The sequence below is a fragment of the Salmo salar genome, chromosome ssa11, assembly GCF_905237065.1.
Source record: "Salmo salar chromosome ssa11, Ssal_v3.1, whole genome shotgun sequence".
NCBI classification, from domain to species: Eukaryota; Metazoa; Chordata; class Actinopteri; order Salmoniformes; family Salmonidae; genus Salmo; species Salmo salar.
The window spans coordinates 95,209,813-95,220,963 of NC_059452.1; the positions used below are offsets into that span (position 1 = coordinate 95,209,813).

An 11,151-nucleotide genomic window follows, 5' to 3' on the forward strand; every position below is an offset into this window, starting at 1 on the left:
ATGCTGATGCTCCAGATACTCAACTAGTCTAAAGAAGGCCAGTTTTATTGCTTCTATAAATAGCACAACAGTTTTCAGCTGTGCTAACATAATTGTAAAAGGGTTTTCTAATGATCAATTAGCCTTTTAAAATTGAAAAACTTGGATTAGCTAACACAACGTGCTGTTGGAACACAGGAGTGATGGTTGCTGAAAATGGGCCTCTGTATGCCTATGTAGATATTCCATAAAAAAATCTGCCGTTTACAGCTACAGTAGTCATTTACAACATTAACAATGTCTACACTGTATTTCTGATCAATTTGATGTTATTTTAATGGACAAACAATGTGCTTTTCTTTCAAAAACAAGGACATTTCTACGTGACTTCAAACTTGTGAACAATAGTGTACATTTTTTCACACTCAAAGGTGAAATGTTTAGTTAATTTACAAAGTATTGTAGCCAATTACCAAGGTAGGCCTCTTTCCTATAGAGTGCAATACCCTGTGAGTATTAGATGTTCAGCATACTGTAAGCCACAGGACCAACAACAGGCTTTAGAGAATCACTGTTGTTTTATACTTACCATAAATCAAGGTCATGTCTCTGTCCCTGGGAGTACTTTACTGTGCATTGCACGTTTTAAATCAGTTGGCTGTGGTATTTTTAAACCATATGTTGTCAAAAAAGGTGTTTGCTTATTGAATAATTGGATTGAGAGACAGACAACAGCATCTTAAACAAGAAAGTTAAGTCGGGGGAGGGGTCAGAGGTCCGGCTATAAAGAGTGATGTCAACAGTCAGAGACTGCACTCTAACCACAGAACACTCAAGGGATTTGAACGTCAGTGGAACACTGATATCTTTAAGAAAGGTAAGACATCACCATTCTTTTTGCTTCACAGCTTTGTAGTTTTGTAGTGGGAGGGATGACGGAAGAGACAAAGCCTTACTCTGTGAATATCAGAAGGACATTATAACAACAGAGGACGTCCTAACTGCAAATAGGTAGAATAATTCAAACTTTCAATGCCTACACAGTTTTCAACTGGCTTTAAACCAGTATTGATGCTGTCTAAACCGCTGTAATATAGTTGAAAATAAGTTGGTACATGCTTCAACTTGTAGCAAACCAATTATATTTTGACATTGGGACAACAACTGTTGCGCTTCAATGAACATTACGCACTGCATAATTAGGAGCCTCAAATGTTATAGTAGCATGGAACAGCTCAACCCTGACTTCGTAAACACTTAGGTCTTTCCTGTCTGGCCTGTTAATACCCATGTCAGTCAGATTTAGTAGGGGATAGTAAAAGGTATTAAGTGAATTACATTGTAAGGATTATTTTTGTCACTCAGGTCAAGGATAGAAAAGTAACATAGCATCCCCACTGTAATTGCAGTAAAATGTACAACACTCAGGCATATGGCTTCTCAATCTAATTCATTGATATCTGATACTGGAAATGGCAGTGGGTTAAATCCCTGGTAGCCTACTGGCAGTGTCCGGTATCCAACTGGCAGTGTCTGGTAGACTACTGGCAGTGTCCGGTAGACTACTGGCAGTGTCCGGTAGACTACTAGCAGTCTTTCTAGTAGCCTACTGATAGTGTCTGGTAGCCTACTGGCAGTGTCTGGTAGACTACTGACAGTGTCCGGTAGACTACTAGCAGTCTTTCTAGTAGCCTACTGATAGTGTCTGGTAGCCTACTGGCAGTGTCTGGTAGACTACTGACAGTGTCCGGTAGACTACTAGCAGTGACTGGTCGCCTACTGGCAGTGTCTGGTTGCCTATTGGCAGTGTCTGGTCGCCTACTGGCAGTGTCCGGTAGTCTACTAGCAGTGTTTCTGGTAGCCAACTGGCAGTGTCCGGTAGTCTACTAGCAGTGTTTCTGGTAGCCAACTGGCAGTGTCCGGTAGTCTACTAGCAGTGTTTCTGGTAGCCTACTGGCAGTGTCCGGTAGCCTACTAGCAGTGTTTCTGGTAGCCAACTGGCAGTGTCCGGTAGTCTACTAGCAGTGTTTCTGGTAGCCTACTGGCAGTGTCCGGTAGTCTACTAGCAGTGTTTCTGGTAGCCAACTGACAGTGTTCGATAGTCTACTAGCAGTGTTTCTGGTAGCCAACTGGCAGTGTTCGATAGTCTACTAGCAGTGTTTCTGGTAGCCAACTGGCAGTGTCCGGTAGCCTACTAGCAGTGTTTCTGGTAGCCAACTGGCAGTGTCCGGTAGTCTACTAGCAGTGTTTCTGGTAGCCAACTGGCAGTGTCCGGTAGCCTACTAGCAGTGTTTCTGGGAGCCTACTGGCAGTGTCCGGTAGTCTACTAGCAGTGTTTCTGGTAGCCTACTGGCAGTGTCCGGTAGCCTACTAGCAGTGTTTCTGGTAGCCTACTGGCAGTGTCCGGTAGTCTACTAGCAGTGTTTCTGGTAGCCAACTGGCAGTGTCCGGTAGTCTACTAGCAGTGTTTCTGGTAGCCAACTGGCAGTGTCCGGTAGCCTACTAGCAGTGTTTCTGGTAGCCTACTGGCAGTGTCCGGTAGTCTACTAGCAGTGTTTCTGGTAGCCAACTGGCAGTGTCCGATAGTCTACTAGCAGTGTTTCTGGTAGCCAACTGGCAGTGTCCGGTAGCCGACTAGCAGTGTTTCTGGTCGCCTACTGGCAGTGTCTGGTCATCTACTGGCAGTGTCTGGTCGCCTACTGGCAGTGTCTGGTCACCTACTGGCAGTGTCTGGTCGCCTACTGGCAGTGTCTGGTCATCTACTGGCAGTTTCTGGTCGCCTACTGGCAGTGTCTGGTAGCCCACTGGCAGTTTCTGGTCGCCTACTGGCAGTGTCTGGTCACCTACTGGCTGTGTCTGGTCGCCTACTGGCAGTGTCTGGTCATCTACTGGCAGTTTCTGGTCGCCTACTGGCAGTGTCTGGTAGCCCACTGGCAGTTTCTGGTAGCCTACTGGCAGTGTCTGGTAGCCTACTGGCAGTGTCTGGTAGCCCACTGGCAGTGTCTGCCATCTGTAGGAGAGATGTGCTGCTATTACATTGTGGAACAGATCTCTCTGATAAAGACAGCTGACTGCTGACAATCCAGTCTTAACTTCTTACTAATGAAATATAGCCAACTACTACCTGTAAACTATATAGGTAGTCTCTGTAACACTTTCTAAATGCAACTCAAGAAGGCCGCTCACCATGGTCATCAATACCATGGTGTCTGTGGAGGTTGCTGAGGGGAGGACGAAACCATGTGTTTGATGCATTTGATACCATTTCACTCATTCCTCTCCAGCCATTACAATGAGCCCATCCTCCCCAATTAAGATGCCACCCACCTCCTGTGCATGTATCCATTTGGGACACTTCTGGAAGCACTATCCAGGAATCTACTGTAATTGATTGAATACCGGTCTTGTATTGAGATCTGGACCATGGACAGCAACATTGTTGAGGATAGAAAGTGATACAGTCCCAAAATACAGAGAAATGTCAATAGTGGATTTAAACTTATTTTTTGGTTAGACTAAAATGAGATAATTCTTATTCTTCTTTTATTCCTTTTATGAGTATTGATACTGTTATGATCTCATTTTATTATCTTCGTCTATCCGCTGTAAATGTTTCAGGAAAATAAGACACCTTGTGACCTTGTGAATGCTTTTGGGAAGCCTTGGTCAATATGTGTAATCCACCACGGACGTGAGGATGAAACCCCTCCGTTTAGAATGGAGTATTACATAACAATGTGCTACCTTGTAAATCCTGCCCAGGTTACGTTTAGCTACTGTTAGGGTCTCTGTGCCTCTGCAGTCTATTAGATGAGCGTTGTCAATAGCAGCAGTACTTTGAAAAGCTAAATCCCAGCCAAGATTTGGCTCAGGACAGCTAACAGTGATGCTGTAATCTCATTCCACCAGATTATTCCCTGTCACTCAACACGGATACAGCATCCTTTCATCCATAACTCATTGGTGAATCAGGGGTTATGCCTGATTGTGATTGAGATTCACTTTTTGTTGTCATTTTCATGAACTCACACGTTTTGTTTTGTTTTGTCTTCCACAGAAAGAATTCCTGAAATTGCTGAAAAATGTCTAAGTAAGCCCCCACCTGATTTTCAATTAGACTACATGTTGAGAGCATTGCAACGTTATTGAATGTCATACATGGTCTATATTACTATTACTATGTTACTAGTAAAACTTTGTTTTGTTTGTTCGGCCAATGTAATTGGCTGTTTGCAAGTGTTTCAGACCATATCTGTAGAGAGCCCAGAGGCAGATGGATCTATTGAATTAACCTGTTCTCTCACCCACTACATCTAACTTTGACTATCTCAGGTGTCACAGAGTAGATGTTCTTATATGCACCTCCTCATCTTCACTACGCTTTAGAAGCACACATGGGAAGAATTCCACTTAGAAACCTTTTCTACTGAGATGTAGCAACACTCCTCTATTTTAATACACTCTTAGAAAAAAGGTTTCCAAAAGGGTTCTTCGGCTGGCCCCATAGGAGAACCCATTGAAGAACCCTTTTTGGTTACAGGTAGAACCCTTTTGGGTTACATGGAGAACCCTCTGTGGAAAGGGTTCTACATAGAAACCGAAAGGGTTCTACCTGGAACCAAAAAGGGTTCTTCAATGGGTTCTCCTATGGGGCCAGCCGAAGAACCCTTTTAGGTTCTAGATAGCACCTTTTCTTCTAAGCGTGTTCCTATCTATCTCATGTAGGCCTATCTGTTATAACCCTACTCCATGGTATCTGTTAAATTGTGCAGAATAAGAAAATGTATCAAACAAAAACGTCAAGAAATCCCTTTAATACTCAGAGGACTGCTGACTATGTCAGGAAATAACACAGGAAATAACATGGGTTCTCTCCAACACTCAGCACATGGATATTAATACCATGAAGTGTTATCATTCACAAAGGATTTGTCCATCTGTTAGTGACATTAGCCTTAAGTCAGAGTTTTCATCTCCCATAAGGAGAGCATTGTTTCTTCTGTAGGTTTTAAACTATCAAAATAAAGAGAGTAGCACACTCCATATATAAACTCCCAGTAATTTATTGGGTATTTACCAATGTTTCGGCATCACTGTGCCTTCTTCTGTAGGTTTTAACAGCATGGGTTGAGTTGCATAGATTGAGTTGCATGATTCGAGTTGCCATAAGGTGCTAGTGAAAGTCAATAATAGGTTTCCCTGAGGACTACTGAGAGGAGAGCTCCAGTCAGTTCAACAGGATTCGAGAGAGAGGCAGGCAAGGCTGCAGCTTTGACTTGAGCGCCCTTGAATACCACAAGCACTACGTGTTGAATGGTCACTCATGCAGGGGGGCTTACAGCCTGACTCAAATCCAGTCAGTTAGGTAATATTACACTCAAGGGTTAATTCCTCAGATCTGCTCATGTAAGACAATGTACGACCCTGACTGATACCTTCTGCCCTCAGTATGGTCTGACAAACACATCTCCAAACTCTCAGGATTAGGAAGCATTTTGGACAAAACATGTCAGTTATCATAATGTTGTATAAATAATATGTTTATATCGGGTTGTGTCATTATAATTTGCATACCTTTGCACATTTGATTGACTGTTGATTGATAATTTGTCTTCCGATAAACCTTTGTTTTTTCACTACTTGAAATTAACATAGAGTGTTTAATCCTTGCAGAATGTGCTACTTTGGTTACTAAAGTAAGACAGAGAAATGTTTTAAACATTGCTGACCGTTTGGTTTGATATTTTCTCAGGGTATACAAGAAAACCTCTGGGAATGGCGCAGTAAGCGAAAACCTTTTCTGTCTCTCTAATACTTGCCCCATAGAAGTAAAGACCATCACCTATTTGTGATAAATGTGATAGAGCTCCAGAAACATTCTGTTTGACCATTTTTTTCTTCTTATCTTCAGCTTACCCTTTACCTGGGAAAGAGAGACTACGTCGACCATGTTCAGAATGTGGACTCCATCGGTAACTCTTACTTTTATACTTGGCACTTCTGTATCGTAAGTTTAGACATTTGTGTTGAGGGGAGAATCTCTAAAATCTCTCCCCATCGTTGTTACAGAGGGAGTGGTGAAAATTGATCCTGCAGACCTTGGAGGCAAGAAAGGTACACATTCTTTTTGTTCTTTGTTCTTTGTTCTGGTCTCTAGTGTTTATCCTGGTCTCTAATGTTTATCCTGGTCTCTAATGTTTATCATGGGCTCTAGTGTTTATCATGGGCTCTAGTGTTTATCCTGGTCTCTAATGTTTATCCTGGTCTCTAATGTTTATCCTGGTCTCTAGTGTTTATCCTGGTCTCTAGTGTTTGTTCTGGTCTCTAGTGTTTATCCTGGTCTCTAGTGTTTGTTCTGGTCTCTAATGTTTATCCTGGTCTCTAATGTTTATCATGGTCTCTAGTGTTTATCCTGGTCTCTAGTGTTTATCCTGGTCTCTAGTGTTTATCCTGGTCTCTAATGTTTATCCTGGTCTCTAGTGTTTATCCTGGTCTCTAGTGTTTATCCTGGTCTCTAATGTTTATCCTGGTCTCTAGTGTTTATCCTGGTCTCTAGTGTTTATCCTGGTCTCTAGTGTTTATCCTGGTCTCTAATGTTTATCCTGGTCTCTAGTGTTTATCCTGGTCTCTAATGTTTATCCTGGTCTCTAGTGTTTATCCTGGTCTCTAGTGTTAATCCTGGTCTCTAGTGTTTGTTCTGGTCTCTAGTGTTTATCCTGGTCTCTAATGTTTATCCTGGTCTCTAGTGTTTATCCTGGTCTCTAGTGTTTGTTCTGGTCTCTAGTGTTTGTTCTGGTCTCTAGTGTTTATCCTGGTCTCTAATGTTTATCCTGGTCTCTAGTGTTTATCCTGGTCTCTAGTGTTAATCCTGGTCTCTAGTGTTTGTTCTGGTCTCTAGTGTTTGTTCTGGTCTCTAATGTTTATCCTGGTCTCTAATGTTTATCCTGGTCTCTAGTGTTTGTGCAGCTGGCCTGTGCTTTCCGTTATGGCCGTGAGGACCTGGATGTCATTGGACTGTCCTTCAGGAAAGACATCTGGTTCAAGCACCTCCAGTTGTACCCTGCTGCTGACCACAAACCCACCCTCACTCCCATGCATGACTGCCTGCTCAAGAAGGCAGGAGAGCAGGGCCATGCCTTCACTTTCGACATTCCCGTAAACCTTCCCTGCTCTGTCACACTCCAGCCAGGACCAGATGATGCTGGAAAGGTAGGCTCTTGCCTTGCTATTTATATGTTTTTTTACCCCAGATATATTAAATTCAATGATTCATGATATTTACATTGGCCTTTTGTGTCTACCTAGGCTTGCGGTGTGGACTTTGAAGTGAAGACCTACATTTCAGATGTGGCAGACCCAGAAGAGAAACTTGACAAGAAGTGAGTGGCTGTCCAAATACTCATCTTCTTTTATTGAAATACTTTACACAATAAGACATGAAACTTCTCTACATGTAAAAACAACTGTTTCTTTCTGACACTTTTTTTCTCTTGCTCTCTCGCTCTCTCTCCTCCCTGTCTCCCTGTCTCCCTGTCTCACTCCTTCCTTCTCTTTCCCACTTTCCCTCCATCCTTGTAGAGACACTGCCCGTCTGATCGTCCGTAAGATCCAGTTTGCCCCAGATGCAACTGGTGCTCCTGGTCCCAAGGCTGACATCTGCAAGAGCTTCATGATGTCTGACAAGCCTGTCCACCTGGAGGCCTCTCTGGATAAGGAGGTGAGTTAAACCGAAATCCTCACCGGCTTCTACAGCGCATATACTGTAGCAGCTATATTAGAATACATGACAAAAAGGGGTTGCAAACAGTAGAATTGTTTTTCTTATATTGATATCAGATCTATTACCATGGAGATCCGATCAATGTCAACGTCAAAGTCAAGAATGAAACCACCAAAACAGTGACAAAAATTAAAGTCACCGGTAAGTTGATCACTGCTGACTCTGAATGTTAGAACTAAAATACTATTCTTAAGTTTATAACAGTGGGCTCTTTCCTCCAGTTGACCAGACTACAGATGTGGTGCTCTACTCCGCGGACAAATACACCAAAACCGTACTTTGTCAAGAGTTTGGGTGAGTAGACAGAAACCAACCATCTCCTCATCATCTTCTAAGAAGTGCTCTTCTCCTGATCCACTAACATCTCCAACCTTCTCCTACAGAGAGACAATAGATGCCAATAGCACATTTGATAAATCCCTCACCATCACACCCCTACTGGCTGACAACAAGGAGAAGCGCGGTCTGGCACTGGACGGCAGACTGAAGGATGAGGACACAAACCTAGCCTCCAACACTATGTGAGTGGCAGTCTACATTATTTTCACATTCAAATCTAGACACAAACAACCTGAGTCCATCTCTGTCTTCTCCTTACTCCTCATCAGTATGAGAGACGGTATGGATAAAGAAGTGTTGGGAATCTTGGTCTCCTACAAAATCAAGGTCAACTTGATGGTGTCTTCAGGAGGGTAAGTCTTAGATTAAATACATGTTTGCCTGTAAGCCAATGCCATGTTTTACATTGAAATTGAGGAAAATATTAAATGCTAACCAATTATGTTCTTCACTCCCACTCAGCTTGTTGGGAGGTCTCACAGCCAGTGATGTACAGGTGGAGCTCCCCTTGATCCTCATGAACCCCAAACCCCAAGGTAAAGTAATAGTGTTACCTAATGAATAATAGGATTTACCATATCTAATAAACTGTCAAAGTAAAACTGATGTGGTGAGGGTGCAATGTCTCTCTCTTGTGGTGGCTAATTTCTGCATTACCAAATGAGGAGAGTTACAAACTTCACACACCAGTCAGAGTTATACTTAAACTACATCTTTAATGATAAGAGCTTTGCAATAGCCCTTGACTTTCAATGATGCGCCATTGAAAGTGACAACACAAAAGTACAAAGATCTTTTATAGCAAAGATACACCCCTCTCAACGTACATGACGAACAACAGATACATTGAATGTTCACAAGGTTAAGATTTGTATGAAAGATATCTATAAAACATAGCAAACAGCAACTGCTGTGTCAACAGTTTCCATTGTATAGACCAGTGTCTGGTCCTCCTACTCCAAACTGGAACCGTCTCTCCCTGGTACGGTATAGAACAGAACCATTAGCTCATGTTCTCTGGAATGCTCTTTATTACCCAAAGACATCGTAAATCTCCTCTGTCAGGGCTATCTCATAGAGGCCCATCCTCAGTAAAACACACACACACACAATAGTTAACAGAATACTCTATTCTGTCGAATAAAACAACCATTATAATACAATACAAGCATTATAACATAATCTTGCAATTTTCCACGACACTCTCTACTCATTCAAGGTTGCTATTCAATGTTACTAATGTAACCTTTCAACTCTTTTCCCTTCTACAAAATCTACCCCATTACATGAGCAGATGTGTGAGTAAAACATTATAGGATATCATTTTAAATACGTATTAGTAGCACCGCAGTGTTCAGCTTTAATAAAACATAGTCTGTGTTATGCACATTTGAAAGTCATTTTGTACTGCCTCGTGACCTTGTGCTGTTTTCGTGTTTCCTTTATGATCTGCAGAGGTCTCCCGGTGGGAGAGTGAAGGTGAGCTTCTATCCAACAGACTTATAGACCCTAATGTACAGTAGACATACCTTTGATGTGAAGTGCCCGTTCATTGGAGGGCTGTTGAACTCTGGTCTTTATAGAGGGCAGGCTTTGCCCTTACGATCACCAGTATTGTATAGCGCTAGCATAAAGGCACCCGCGGTTGTATTTCAATGAAGTTCAAACAACTGTAGATGAATCAGATGATCCCGTGACTGAATCGAATGATTCTAATTATGACATTACTTTAGCACATTCACTGTAGTCATTCACTGTAGTCATCTGTGACAGTCACCCAGCAGCCATATTTATTGTATGTGTTTTGTGAATCCCCAGAACGCATGTAACCCTTGAGGCTGAGTACATTCCAGAAGACGAGGAATGAGGGACTGCAAAGTTCAATGGAGCAAAGCTGTTGATGGCTGTCCAGATTGAAAGGCTGATGACCAAAGCAAAGAAGAAACTGGAATACCTCATAGGAAGAACCATCAATAAAAAATGTTAACAGCTTTATATGATGTTGATTTCTCTCAGTGTTGTATTTTAGTGGTTTTGTCAATGTGAGCCTGTAGTACCTGTACTGTAATGTATGTAGATATCCAGCCATGCGTATGAGTCATATCATTTCACACATAGCTTAATTAACCATTCACTCTGTACTCCTCACATAAAACCAAGGGGGTTAATGAACACATTCAGTATAAAGGGGTTTATTGGTTTGCGGATAAAACTCCCACCTAAACTACTCCATCAAACAGGGAGTCCGGTAGTACTCAGTTTATCATATTCAAAGAATTGTGTTTTTCTGCGGTATGTATGCATGTTTTGGACTGATAAGTCATTGAACCAAATAAAACAACTCATATACTTCTAAGACTGGGTATTCATCCATTCACTGCAGTGCATTGAGGGGAACTGTCCATGGTGCTGAACTGGCATCAGGTAACGTCACGTCTTCATAGCAACACATGTTTTATAATTAAGCAATAAGGCCTGAAGAGGTGTGGTACACGGCCAATGTACCACGGCTAAGGGCTGTTCTTATGCACGATGCAACGCGGAGTGCCTGGATACAGTCCTTAGCCGTGGTATATTGGCCATATACCACAAATCCCCAAGGTGCCTTATTGCAATAATAAACTGCTTACCAATGTAATTAGAGCAGTAAAAATAAATGTTGTATACCGGTGGTATACTGTTGGTATACTGTCTAATATACCACAGCTTGGCAATGTTGACAATCAGCATTCCTGGGCTCGAACCACCCAATAAAAATGTCTGATATACCACGGCTGTCAGCCAATCAGCATTCAGGGCTCAAACCACCCAGTTTATGGTGTTCTCTACATCAGACACACCTGTCCAGCAAACCATGTAAATATGTCAATGCTTTACTGCAACGAAAAATTACAGGTATACAGTATTCCACGTCACTTACACACATTTCAGAGGGCAATATGTAAACACGTCTCACTAAACACACATTTCAGAGGGCAATATGTAAACACGTCTCACTAAACACACATTTCAGAGGGCAATATGTAAACACGTCTCACTAAACACACATTTCA

At 42.2% G+C, this 11,151-nt stretch overlaps 1 protein-coding gene across 1 annotated transcript; it reads left to right on the forward strand.

The window, feature by feature from the left end:
* Positions 1-762: 762 nt before the first annotated feature.
* On the forward strand, positions 763-10,454 carry LOC106563694 (arrestin-C). The gene is made up of 16 exons (XM_014129500.2): positions 763-856; positions 4,037-4,069; positions 5,732-5,762; positions 5,891-5,951; positions 6,049-6,093; positions 6,935-7,188; positions 7,285-7,358; positions 7,558-7,696; positions 7,816-7,900; positions 7,981-8,053; positions 8,143-8,280; positions 8,368-8,451; positions 8,561-8,634; positions 9,393-9,396; positions 9,554-9,577; positions 9,917-10,454. Exons 2-15 carry the CDS (start codon positions 4,062-4,064, stop codon positions 9,573-9,575), a joined length of 1,092 nt encoding a protein of 363 aa, XP_013984975.1. The 5' UTR covers positions 763-856; positions 4,037-4,061; the 3' UTR covers positions 9,576-9,577; positions 9,917-10,454.
* Positions 10,455-11,151: the final 697 nt, after the last annotated feature.

What these genes read in the sequence shown, in the direction of transcription:
- LOC106563694 (XM_014129500.2), top strand. An exon ending in GACCAGATGATGCTGGAAAG is followed by an intron (nt 7,189 to 7,284) that starts GTAGGCTCTTGC and finishes GTGTCTACCTAG; the next exon opens with GCTTGCGGTGTGGACTTTGA. An exon ending in GTACTTTGTCAAGAGTTTGG is followed by an intron (nt 8,054 to 8,142) that starts GTGAGTAGACAG and finishes CTTCTCCTACAG; the next exon opens with AGAGACAATAGATGCCAATA.